Source organism: Micropterus salmoides, unplaced genomic scaffold (assembly GCF_014851395.1).
Source record: "Micropterus salmoides isolate LMB-PRFRI ecotype aquatic unplaced genomic scaffold, ASM1485139v1 Ms_hic_scaffold_8, whole genome shotgun sequence".
NCBI classification, from domain to species: Eukaryota; Metazoa; Chordata; class Actinopteri; order Centrarchiformes; family Centrarchidae; genus Micropterus; species Micropterus salmoides.
The window spans coordinates 25,182,127-25,194,013 of NW_024044570.1; the positions used below are offsets into that span (position 1 = coordinate 25,182,127).

The following is an 11,887-nucleotide window of genomic DNA, read 5'->3' on the forward strand; positions in this document are numbered from 1 at the left end:
GCTCGAAATGCTGTTCTATTAAAATACTTTGATGGGAGCCATTTATTAAAACAGAGTGTGGATCTTCTGTCTGATTTCCCTTAGTTTGAATTTTTAATCAGTTCTTTGGATGTTCGAGATCTCTGCTCGCTTGTCTCAGTTGAGGCAAATGTTTTTCTCACTAAAATATCATTATCATTAGCACATATATAATAAAGAATGGCCCCATTTTGTAATGTTATGCAACGAATTAGTAAATATCTATTAAAAAGATGATACAATGAACTGAATGGAATTGTGTACCCTAAGAGAATCCTCTGGTTCAGCATTACATACAATTTTGTTTTGAAATTTTCATTCATCATTGGATAATATATCTGTCTATTTTTCTTTCTGTCTCTTGCACTTAGCTCTTTTTGAATGAATAAACCACTAGGCTACATTTTTGTTGTAATCATGTGTTTGATGTGGCTTGGTCAAGCTGAGACCATGAGTTATTAACAAGACATAATATAATATGGAATACAGATACAGAGAGAAAACAAAGTAGGGAGCTATACCTCATTGAAGTACTACGTGTTTCAGCAGCATGTTTGTTTCTGTGGCTCCCAGACAGGGAGAATGGACCAGTACGTGTGGGAGCTGCTGCCTTGAATTGCAGGAAAACAATCAAATACTAGCCTACTTAAGTAGAATTTTGGGGTAATATTTTATGATATTTTATAATTCTATCCTACTTTTACATATGATGTATTTCAGTTTTTGTTCAACTTAACTGTTGGTTGACTGCCGGTTTAAAAATGATAGTTTATAGGACAGCATGTTGTGAAATATCTTACAATGTTTATACCCAAATAAGACATTCACCTCGACCTACATTTAGCTGATAAAACTTTTTCACATTTGCACAAGTATAATTTTGAATGCAGGACCATACATGATGGTATTGCTATTTTTCTTAAGTAAAAGATATATAGCAAATACTTCCACCACTGGAAACCATAGGCCTAGTTGTAACAGTTCTGGTGTAGCTATTTTGTTAATTGCCTGCGACCACTATCACAGGTTGGCTATTTGGGCAATGAGGAAAGAATGACTAGATATAGCTTTGGCGACACCTCACATCACATTTCTAGAGTATTCTACGTATGTGCAAAATCCACTATGGTAGCGACATCATGTGGCCCACAAATGTCATAATTATTTTAATACATCCATGCCCATGTAGCCTACACAGTGGCCTATACATATTGTGAACAAATCTGTTTCAGATTTTTGTGTGTTGTGTTTCAAATGCATCATCATAATTTCTCATGCAAAGCATTTTTTTTTATCGAAGCAGATTTCATTTTCACTTATGTTTTTTAAATTTATTTTACAAACTCCACTTGAAGAACCGTTCCTGAGCTCCCTGTACTTTATTATCGATCAAGATAGATAACCCCTTCTCTAGCCTCGTATTTACACAAGATAAGAGAGCAAGTGGAGTGTCACCGAGACCTTAGTACAATTATAGGTTAGTACATTTTTAGGAAAAATCTCGCACATCTTTAGAAAATATATAAAATGTAAATATTAAACTCTGTCGCCAGCTAATTAAAGTATCCTATTGTATCGTTTAAGCCAGTGGCCTCATTTCAACACTGACATCAACATCCCTCCACTTATCATTAAAAACATTAAACAAGTGCACCTGTTAAACAAAGGATTTTTAATAACATCGTGTACTACTTGGTAGACTATTTGTATTGTTCTGCTCATCAACATGGTATCAACCCAAGGCCGAACTTTATATAAATATTGATATATTTCAATTGAATATGATATTTTTACTGACGTTTTGTAATCTTGCAAAGACGGAAGTGAGCAAAAGCGAGTCCTCTCACTTCCTTAGATTACTCTTTGGACCTTTTAATATTCGGTCTTTCTCGCTGTTAGACTATACGTGGTCTCCACCAACACCCGGCGTTTGTTATGGCTGAGTTTGTAGTCCTTTTCTTTCCGTAGGCTTTAATCATACGGATATTTTGATGGATTTGGCCTTGGTTTTGTGTGTTATATCAGTACAGAAGGGCAAATTCGTCTATCACGCTTCTTGGTTGGCTAGTAAACGTAAGGTTAGCTAAGTTCGCTAGCGTGTGCTAACTTAAGCTGATGAACGTTAAGTTAACAGCTAACGTTAAAGCAGCGTTAACTGTTTAATACACAGTTTTTCTTCCCATGGATTGTTTTTGATAAAGTATTCACCTTGTAGCTATTTAAGTGCCGTTTGGTAAACCCAAATCCCGAGCTAACTTACCTGGTTTGTTAGCTAAACGCTAACGGTAGCACTCAGCTGTCCCAACTGAGTCTGGCTCGATTCTCTTCAAGCTGCCAGCTTGCATCACCTGCTGCCAAAATGATGGATTTTGATAACATATTGGACCTCGCCTCGCAAAACCAGGGGCCCAGCCATGTACAGGTAAGTTAAATGGACTGTCACTTGCAATCAATTTACTAAGGCCACACAGTATAATGGGGATTTGTGGCCAACCTTGTTGAGCAATGCCAGCTCATCTCTCAGGACATGACAATGTGGCTGCCTGCTAACGTCCACCCTTGTGAGCCCGCATGCTAGGCAAACCTGTGTGCCTGTCACGTTTTTAGATTACCAATCAATGATGGTGTTTAGACCAACATGTCTGATAAATGATGATCTCCCCATGATTGAGACATTTGAGCACTGCAAATTGTAAAGACAGCTTTGTAACTGCTCCACATTCAGTAAGCTGTGATTTTTCATGTATTTGTTCCTCTGAGCAGAAGAGATACAGTTTACAAGTTGCACCTCCCAAAAAGGACCCAAGGTCGAAAGGGGTAAATCCTGCTGCTGTGCAGGCACTTCTGAAGAAGCAACACGTTGAGACCAAAAAGAAAGGTAATGACAAAATGAAGTTATTACTAAGTATTATTGTTAAGTAGATTACTGGGATTTGATAATCGTGTACAAACTGTATGTAAGGCATTCTTCATTGATCATTTTAATATTTATGTTTTCCCCCAGAAATTCAAATGAAGAAAGAGAAGGAGGAACTTTTAGCTAAGAGGATTGAGTTGAAGTCGGACCGTAAAGCTCGAGCCATGGCTTCTAGAACTAAAGACAATTTCAGGGGCTACAATGGCATTCCAGTGGTAGAGGTTCCTAAGAAGAGGAGATCAAAACTAGAAATGCAGGAAGAAAAATCAATGAATGAAGAAAGATTTAGGAATAACTCTACTGACCCAGAGGATGATGAGGATAATTATGAGTACGAACAGACAGATTCAGAGCCAGATCAGGAGCCAGAGCCGCTGAGACCAGGAAAGACCACAGGTGTTAGTGGGAATAGTAGCAGCAAGCCCTCAGCCAAAAAAAACAGTGGGCCACCCAAGCCTGCTCCACCTCCCATGAACTTTGCAGATTTACTTAAATTGGCAGAGAAGAAGCAGTTTGAGCCAGTTGACCTAAAACCCAAGGCAGTCAAAAAGGAGGAAAGGCTCCGCACAGCTGACGAGATAAGGGAACTGGAGATGGAGCGCAAAGCTAAGAGACAGGAGAAAGACCGAGACTCAAAGTCAGAGAGAGAAAGAGACAGCAAGTCTCAGTCTAGCTCTAGTTCAATAAGAAAAGCTGCTTTAGAGAAGGAGCAGAAGAACTGCAAGCCAAGTGCGTCAGGGAAGAAACCGCACCAAATACTGACCAGTGATAGAGGCCACTCTTCTTCTAAGCATACTGTTAGTGACAGAGAAAGAGAGAGACCTAAAATGTCTCAAAGTGACAGAGACAGATCCAAGACGAGCTTGTCTAGTTCATCTGGTGCCATAAACAGTAAAGTTCTCTCAAAAGCCACATCTTCTCAGGTTTCAGCCAAACAAGGGGTCCCCAAGCCCTCATCTAACCACAAACCCAGCACCTCAAGTGACCTTAGCTTCAAAAGAGAAAGCTCATCCTTACTTCAGGGAAGAGCTTCATGTATTCCTGGGACCAGGTCTCCTGGTACAGCTGTAATAGGCCATAAATCTCAACTTGGTAGCTCCCAACAGATGAGGCCTGGTCAGGGTAGCTCATTAAAGCAGGGCTCAACAGTCGGAGGCCAGAAATCTGGAAAGGCAGAATCCCTACGGACTGGAATTAATTCTGCAGTAAAATCCAGTGGTAATTCAGTGATGAGACCCTCACCAGGCGGACCTCCTAAGACAGGGAGCCAGCCTCAGGCAAGGCCTGGAGGCACACTTCAGGCAAAATCTGGGGGCGTCCCACAGGCTAGGCCTGGTGGGAGTGGCCTACAGGGTCACCCTGTAGGTCGTGGATCCCGACCTCCAGGGATTGGACCAGGTCGGCCTGGTAGTGAAGGACCAGTACCCGGACGACCAACTGGCAGCACTGGATCAGGACCTGGAAGACCCAAGTGCACTGTGGTGTCAGAGACCATCTCTTCCAAGAATGTTGGTGGATCCAGATCAGGAGGCCCTCCCAGGCCAGGCATGCCTCCCAGGCCAGGCATGCCTCCCAGGCCAGGCATGCCTCCCAGGCCAGGCATGCCTCCCAGGCCAGGCATGCCTCCCAGGCCAGGGATGCCTCCCAGGCCAGGGATGCCTCCCAGGCCAGGGATGAACAGACCACCAGGTAAGAACCAGAGGGAGGATAATGTTATGATATTGCCAAAGAACTGTTAATTGTTGACCTGGCGGACATGTTCCAGTAGTAGTAACCTGAAGTTATACAGCACACTTCAATACAGTAGGGGTAGAACAATGAACAAAATCTCATGCTAATAAGGTCACTTCATATGTAGATAATTCAATGAATTCAAAAAAGTTTTTATGGAATGGCCTATTCCCTACATTCATGCTCCTCCATGTTTGTTTGTGTTGCATTCATGGAAATTTCCTGCTTCTTCAAAGAACACAAGTCATCGTCCAAATGACGGAAAATATTGCCATTTAGTGTGATTTGTGACACAGTGAAAAAACGATAGACCATAATATGGACCACTAGATGTTTTTCCTATCATCACATGTATATTGTCATATCGCACAGCCCTATCACATAATATCTTTACTGTATGCTCTGCATAGTTCACTGTATTGTATCTGAAAGTAAATCATTTACAATCAATGACTGCATTAATATGGCGTGATATAATACAAATTTAACAACAAAACAAGAACATGGTAAAAAAGATATTGAAATTTTCAGAATTAAGTATGTGCATATACATTCACCGCTGATACATGGAGCAATGTGCGAAGTATATGATTTCATAGTATAGTGTTATATGCACAGCAAAAAGACATTAAGCACTTTGTTTCGGCTCATAACACCCAGACCCCCTTAGCAACACATTACAATAAACATCGTAAAACAATGCATGCAATACATGTTTTGATATAACAGATAGCTTCTGAAATTTTGCATACAGCCTGAAACAACACAATCAGTACTACAGGGCAAAGGGTTTGTTTGCCAAACTGAATGAAGTGTGTCAGCAACACTCAGCATCCTTTGTTGTTATCCCTGGGTCAGAGAGCAGCTGTCTTTCTAACACCAATAAACAAAACATAATTTCAATGTTACATACTTGCAAGTTTACCATTCCCTAACTTTAACTTTTATATTTATGTCCAGGAAAAGGACAAACGCAGTACCATGCATATTTAGTGCCCGAGCAGTGACCATTGCGAGGTCCAAATTGTATTGTTAATGATGATTATTCTGAAAATTATTTCTGTATTTATTATCCAGGTACAATGTTACCACCTATCACCTCTGCATACAAGAGGAAATATGAGGATGAGGAAGATGAATATGACCCGGAAATGGATGATTTTATTGACGATGGAGGTGAAGACCAAGATCAGATTTCTAGGCACATTAAGGAAATCTTCGGCTATGATCGATCCAAGTAAGTGTTATCCCCATATAACATGGTTCCAGGTCATTCCCCTAAATTGTAAACCACATTCTGTATAAAAAATGTGTATGCTTCTCTCTCCTCAGATACAAGGATGAGAGTGACTATGCTCTTAAATTCATGGAGAGCAGCTGGAGAGATCTGCAGAAAGAGGAGGCCAGGAGGTAAGATGAAAATTACACCTCACAGTCCCTACCTCTGCATATGTACTTTTTGTCCCAACGACTGCAGTATTTACCCCTTTTTACAATGTTATTTCTGTATCCCTTTGCTTTGCTACTTTAGCCTGAAAATGGCTGTACAGGAAGATCTGGAGGAGGAGAGAAGAGAGGAAGAGGAGCTGAAAAGGCTAAGCGCCAAGAGGAAAAAGAAGAACTGAAGCCCCTTTGCTGTTCAGATGAATTTAAAAACCCTTTGTCTCCTGAAATATGGAGCAGTAGGTCTGCTATCTTCACACCAGTAACTGTCCACATTGGCCTTTGTTGCTTTCCGTCTGCTTCTGTCCTTATGAACAGACAAAAACGAGTGGAGTTGACATTGGCTCAAGAGGAAAAGAGAAGAACTTTAGTCAAAGACAACCTGAAAAAGTCAGACAAAATATGCACACATCATTCAGGCATTAGGGGATGTAAGGTCTCACATCGTTCCTGTTATATTTATTTCCCCCCCCCCACACACACACTTTGTGCAGGGTTTACACTGTCAACAGTCCCAATTTCTCAAAGGAATTGAGTTGCAAGCAGAACTGTAAATATTCAAGAGTGTGAGTTTGTTTTTTTTTTATTAGACTAACAATGACATACAATGTCAAGTGTTGATAACATGCTATTTTTGAGCAGAAGTTGCATATTTTTCCAAATGTTGATTGTAAAGTCAATTGAATATGCAGAAAACATCAGCACTTGATGTGTTGTTTCTCCTTAAGTGATTTGAAATGAAATTATTGCATAAAGGATTTTATTTAAATGTCTACTTTTACATCAATGTTTTTTCAGAGAATGCCCATCTTAGTAATATATAAAGAATTTAGGTTCTACTACGAATGTTACGTGTATAAAATGGAATGATTTTGGTTGTCAGTGAAAGCAATGATATATGATCTTTCTATATGTTGTGTGGAAGAATATTTAATTTGGTTTGAAAAGTTAAGTTTAAAAAAAAAAAAAAAAACGTCATGACTGTTGTTGTTTTCAACCACACACTGTGCAACAGGAACTAATAGCGTTACCGTTAGCATCAGGTGTATTAGAGACGTTTTATAGAGCCTTTTCTTCCCTCTGGGCTTGCCGTACATGACGAACCAAATGGGAGGGAGCTGTCGTTATGCTTAGCTACTGCTGAAAGTTTGCGGAAGTTGTCTTTTCTGCTGAAGTTGAAGACAACCGTCAAGAGGGTCGAAATCAGAAAGACGCGTCATTTTTAGTTGTACATCAATAGATGGACCTCAGTTCAGAGAAAATAGAGCGGATCCTCTCCAAGGTTAGTTATTTACAGGCTTTGAAAGCTTAATTTAAACTGTGTTACCAGTGCCGGCTAGCATAGCAGGCTACTATGTTGCTGTCACCCTTCCCCAACTGGCTGAACCAGCTCTGTTACTTAACATGTCCTGAATTAACGTTGATAATACGAAAATATGACTTTATAGTCAACTTTGTTTTCCAAAACAAGTCCAGCGATGGTGTCGATGAAAATCGATTTGTTTGGCTTTTGGTCACCACACAGTGCTGTTACATTTATTATAAAATTGTCCAAAGATATGCTTTGAAATGCAGTTAATTCGTATGTCTTCCTCGATATTTGCTATTAAAATTCCCATGAGCTACAAAAACAACATGTTCCAGTAGTGCTGTTGAGTCCGTAGCATCTGAGCATGCGTACAGGGCAGCTCATTTTAATGTGTTATGGGAAGCAGCATGATGGCAATAAAATCCTGAATTATATACTAAATCCCTCATGGATTTGGAAGGATAATATTATGGAGCCTCCTTGATTGATTGCTCTTTATATGTTAAATAAAAACTGAAAACATTTGTGTATACAGCCAAAAAATAAGGAATTAATGTCAAAATGAGATTACAACAATGATTAAAAATGGGTGGGCCCAAGCTTCATTGTCCTGACAACAGTAAATAATAGTTAATTATGCATAATACACCAGTATAGAGATGTTCATATACTGCCTTCATCTCAGCAACCACAGTGTCTTTTTATCCCTGGATATTAGTACAAATTCCATGATGTTGCTGTTGAGGAGCTGCAGAAAATGTATCGCATCTACCCTGGGATGAAACCGTTCACAGGCACATACAGTAGGTTTTTCCTTGGAAAACACTTAATTCATCTTTTGTAGACCTCTACATACATGACTTTACATCTGTTTCTTGTCAATTTCAGCATTTAGTGACGGCACCCAAAAAGATCTCCTGAAATTAATTGGCAACCTCCCTGTCCAGTATGAAGGTAAGGCTGACTTCTGACACTAGAACTGTCCAAGGAAATGGGCTTATCATGTCAATGTAAGGACATTATGTACTGATGGCAGCGTCTTTATCTTAAGGCCGCTCCTACAACTTTCCCATTCAGCTATGGCTAATGGACTCATTCCCCATCACTCCTCCCATATGCCTCCTGAGACCAACCCCTAACATGGTCATCAGGGAGGGCAAGCATGTAGATGCTCGGGGACGGATCCACCTGCCAGGGCTGCACACCTGGGATTATGTAAGGCTTTATACTATCTGGGTGATTTTTAAAATTGCATGGAAGATGTTCTGAGGTGTTCTCATCAGGTTTGCTGCTGTGTTTGGTTTTTTGCTCCGTAACAGCCCAAGTCATCTGTTGTGAGTCTTCTGAATGAGATGTCTGCCAAGTTTGAGGAGGATCCTCCACTCTCTACAAAGACCACAGGAGAAAATAAAGACCCCAATGAGCTTCTGGCTTTTGTCTCTAATCTCCAGATAAATGATGGTGCTTCACTTGATATGCAGCTTTGCTGTTGATCAATAATCAAATAGTTGCTTGCTATTGTTATCTTAACTCGTTTCTATTTCAGGTGGAATCGTACATCATGATAAACCGACCAACAAAGTCTCAGTTATCGGGGGAGGAGATTTAGGAATGGCATCAGTGATGAGTATTTTATCAAAGGTAATCACCTTTTTACATGTCAGGAATTTTAGTTCATATTTTATACTTAAGCAGCTCGAATTAAAATGTCAAATTCTTATATTCTAAAGCTGAAGATAATTTCTTTCTTCAAATTTTCATCCAGTGTGAAGTGGATAAACTTGTTTTCATTGACGTCGCCGAGAGTTCCACCAAGGGCGGCAGTACAGATCTAGAGATATTTAGTCTGCCTAAGGTTGACGTATCAAGAGGTAAGTCACTTTCTGTACTGTCACACCATAATGTGCCTCTTGGCAGAGTCATAGCAGATTGGCATTGTGGTTAGAGAGGCTGTCCTTGATGACTCACCGCTATCACAGCAAACATTCACTGAATCCCAACCAGCTGCTGTTCTGTAGCTGACCTTGAACTTTGAGCGGTCAGAGGAATCACAGAAATTGTTTTATTTTATTAACGATATCCAACAGGAATGAATCCAGAGTTAACACAGAGTTTGTGGGTAGAAACTGCGCTTTAAGCTTTGACTATAATTCTACAAAGTTTTCTGTTAGATGTCTGCAGGAATTGACTCTGGATGACTCTCATTTTGTCAGATATATCCGCCTCCGCGGGCTCCAGGGTTGTCGTGGTGACTGCAAATGCGTGGAGCAGCGAGCAGTCGTATGTAAGTGTGGTTCAGACTAATGTGGACTTGTACAGAGGAATCATCCCAAATCTGGCGCGTCTCAGTCCCAATGCAGTGATGCTCATCGCTTCACAACCAGGTTGGTGTTGGAGAAAAAGACACGCCCTCTAAGGAATAGACCCCTCTGCTCATTATCCTTTTTTTTATATATATATCGTCAACTCTGTCCTGCTTCTTGTCCAATTCCAGTGGACATCATGACCCATGTTGCCTGGAGGCAGAGTGGCCTGCCTCCGACACGGGTGATCGGAGCAGGGTGTAACCTGGACTCAGACGACTTAGTCATATTCTGGATATTAACCTGAACACTCACAAACCAGCCTGGGTCATAGGAGAACTTTCAGACAATAAAGGTGAGCAAGAGCAGATCAATTAGAAATATTTTTTTTGTTTTGCATAACCATCTCATACCTTTCCATTTTTTTGTAATGGACTCACATGATTGAGCTTGTCATTGTTTTTGTCTCTCAGTTGCTGTGATGAGCAATACTGGGCTGAGCTCCCAGCAGCCAGAGATCGCTGCAGGCTCCAGCTCCAAACCACTGTTAGACAGGTACTGGCATGAATAAGTATGACCTCGAGTTAAGGATTTATTTGTAGTTTAATGAACTAAATCTGAAATTGTGGACAAAGGTGCTGTTGAAGGACCTTTTAGGAATTTAGAGAATAAGATGAGATTAGAAGAATTCATGATGGGGTTTTCTGCATTCAAATATAAAGTTTAAAAGCACACACTTTTCTGTGCTTTAGAGCGTTTGAGATGATGAAGAATCGAGGCCAGCGGTCGTGGTCTGTGGGTCTCTCCATTGCTGACATCACAAACAGTGTGCTGACAGATAAGATGAAGACCCACTCTGTCTCCACACTGGCTCAGGTAGAACCCACAAGTGTCTTGTGTCAAAACAACAGAATTATATTTACTGCTATTTTCATGTGTTGTGCTTCACTTCATTTATTTCCCTAAGTGTGTAAAGTCAGTAGCATCAGTGCTTGACACTGACATGAAGTTATAGGGGTTTCAGTGAAATCAAATTGCCTCAAACAATAGGAAATTTACGTTTAATTTTTGTTCTAGGTTGTTATGACAATGATACCAGTGAAGGAAATGAAAGTTAAGCTTACTATTATGATATCAAATAAATGTCTCTTGTGCCTTTTGTATAGATGACAAGCTGTTTCTTTAAAGTACATTTTCATTGACATTGGATTATAGAAGATTTTTCAGGTTCATCTCTGTTCTCTGTTTGCTTTAGGGATGGGGCGGCATAGGTGCAGAGGTGTTCCTCAGCCTGCCGTGCATCATGGGATCAAATGGTTCCACACGCTTGGCTGGAGTGTCACTGGGACAGGAGGAAGACTCCAAGCTGAGGGGCAGTGTCGCCTCCCTCTTTGACCTCATGAGTCAGCTTAGGATATGAAGGATATGATTGTACTCCCTGTTTTGGCATAACTGACCAGTATGGGAGCAGCAGCTGCTCACTGGCAGGGCAGTTTCCCAGTAAACACACCCTCAGCAGACAGACTGTATCTGTGCTCAAGTTAAATGCAGTTTGTTAGCTACTACCAGTTAAAATTATGGACAAAATTGCTGGCTTAAATAAGCATTTTTGTAACTATTTACCAGCACTGAGAAGTTACTATTTTTGTCTCGTACAAAATTTGCAATTTGGAAAAAGATACTTGAATGCACTTTCAAAGCCATGAAATTCTATGCAAAAGCATGTAAAGAATAGTGATGCTTATAGTTGACCTTTTATTATATTTTTGTCACTAACAGCTCAAGTTGAATTTGGCATAGACTACTTTTACCAAAGATGTATGTGATAATGTAATTGTTGTTTTTTTGTACTAACCCAATCCTTAATTCTTTTGGAAAAAATCAGGGTGTTGGGAGATAAAGTATAAGGTATGTATATCATATGCAGTACAGGGTGCTGGTGTTGACTCAGAAGTACTGCTTGTATATTTGAGTGGCCTTATTTGCAGTCTTTGTGCCATTAACATATTTAATGACAATATGAAAAAACCTCTCAAATTACATATTTAAAAGGCCTATGCTCTTGTGTTATTTTGTGTAAAATACTTTGGAGAAGAAAATATATGTACAGTACAACTACACTATTTTGTGGGTGTGCAATAAATATCTTAAACCATGTGTGGACTG

The 11,887-nt window shown here is 40.1% G+C and overlaps 2 protein-coding genes across 2 annotated transcripts; both read left to right on the forward strand.

The window, feature by feature from the left end:
* Positions 1-1,868: 1,868 nt before the first annotated feature.
* Positions 1,869-7,085, forward strand: spty2d1 (SPT2 chromatin protein domain containing 1). Its single transcript, XM_038705336.1, has 6 exons — positions 1,869-2,440; positions 2,782-2,896; positions 3,023-4,624; positions 5,744-5,903; positions 5,999-6,076; positions 6,198-7,085. Exons 1-6 carry the CDS (start codon positions 2,378-2,380, stop codon positions 6,289-6,291), a joined length of 2,112 nt encoding a protein of 703 aa, XP_038561264.1. The 5' UTR covers positions 1,869-2,377; the 3' UTR covers positions 6,292-7,085.
* Positions 7,086-7,349: 264 nt separating this feature from the next.
* uevld (UEV and lactate/malate dehyrogenase domains) lies at positions 7,350-11,878 on the forward strand. The gene is given in 13 exon segments (XM_038705339.1): positions 7,350-7,391; positions 8,137-8,221; positions 8,307-8,372; positions 8,470-8,633; positions 8,738-8,879; positions 8,965-9,059; positions 9,184-9,289; positions 9,632-9,802; positions 9,913-9,993; positions 9,996-10,076; positions 10,195-10,276; positions 10,474-10,597; positions 10,977-11,878. Coding segments are annotated over 13 exon segments (1,404 nt in total). The 3' UTR covers positions 11,142-11,878.
* The last annotated feature ends 9 nt before the right edge of the window (positions 11,879-11,887 follow it).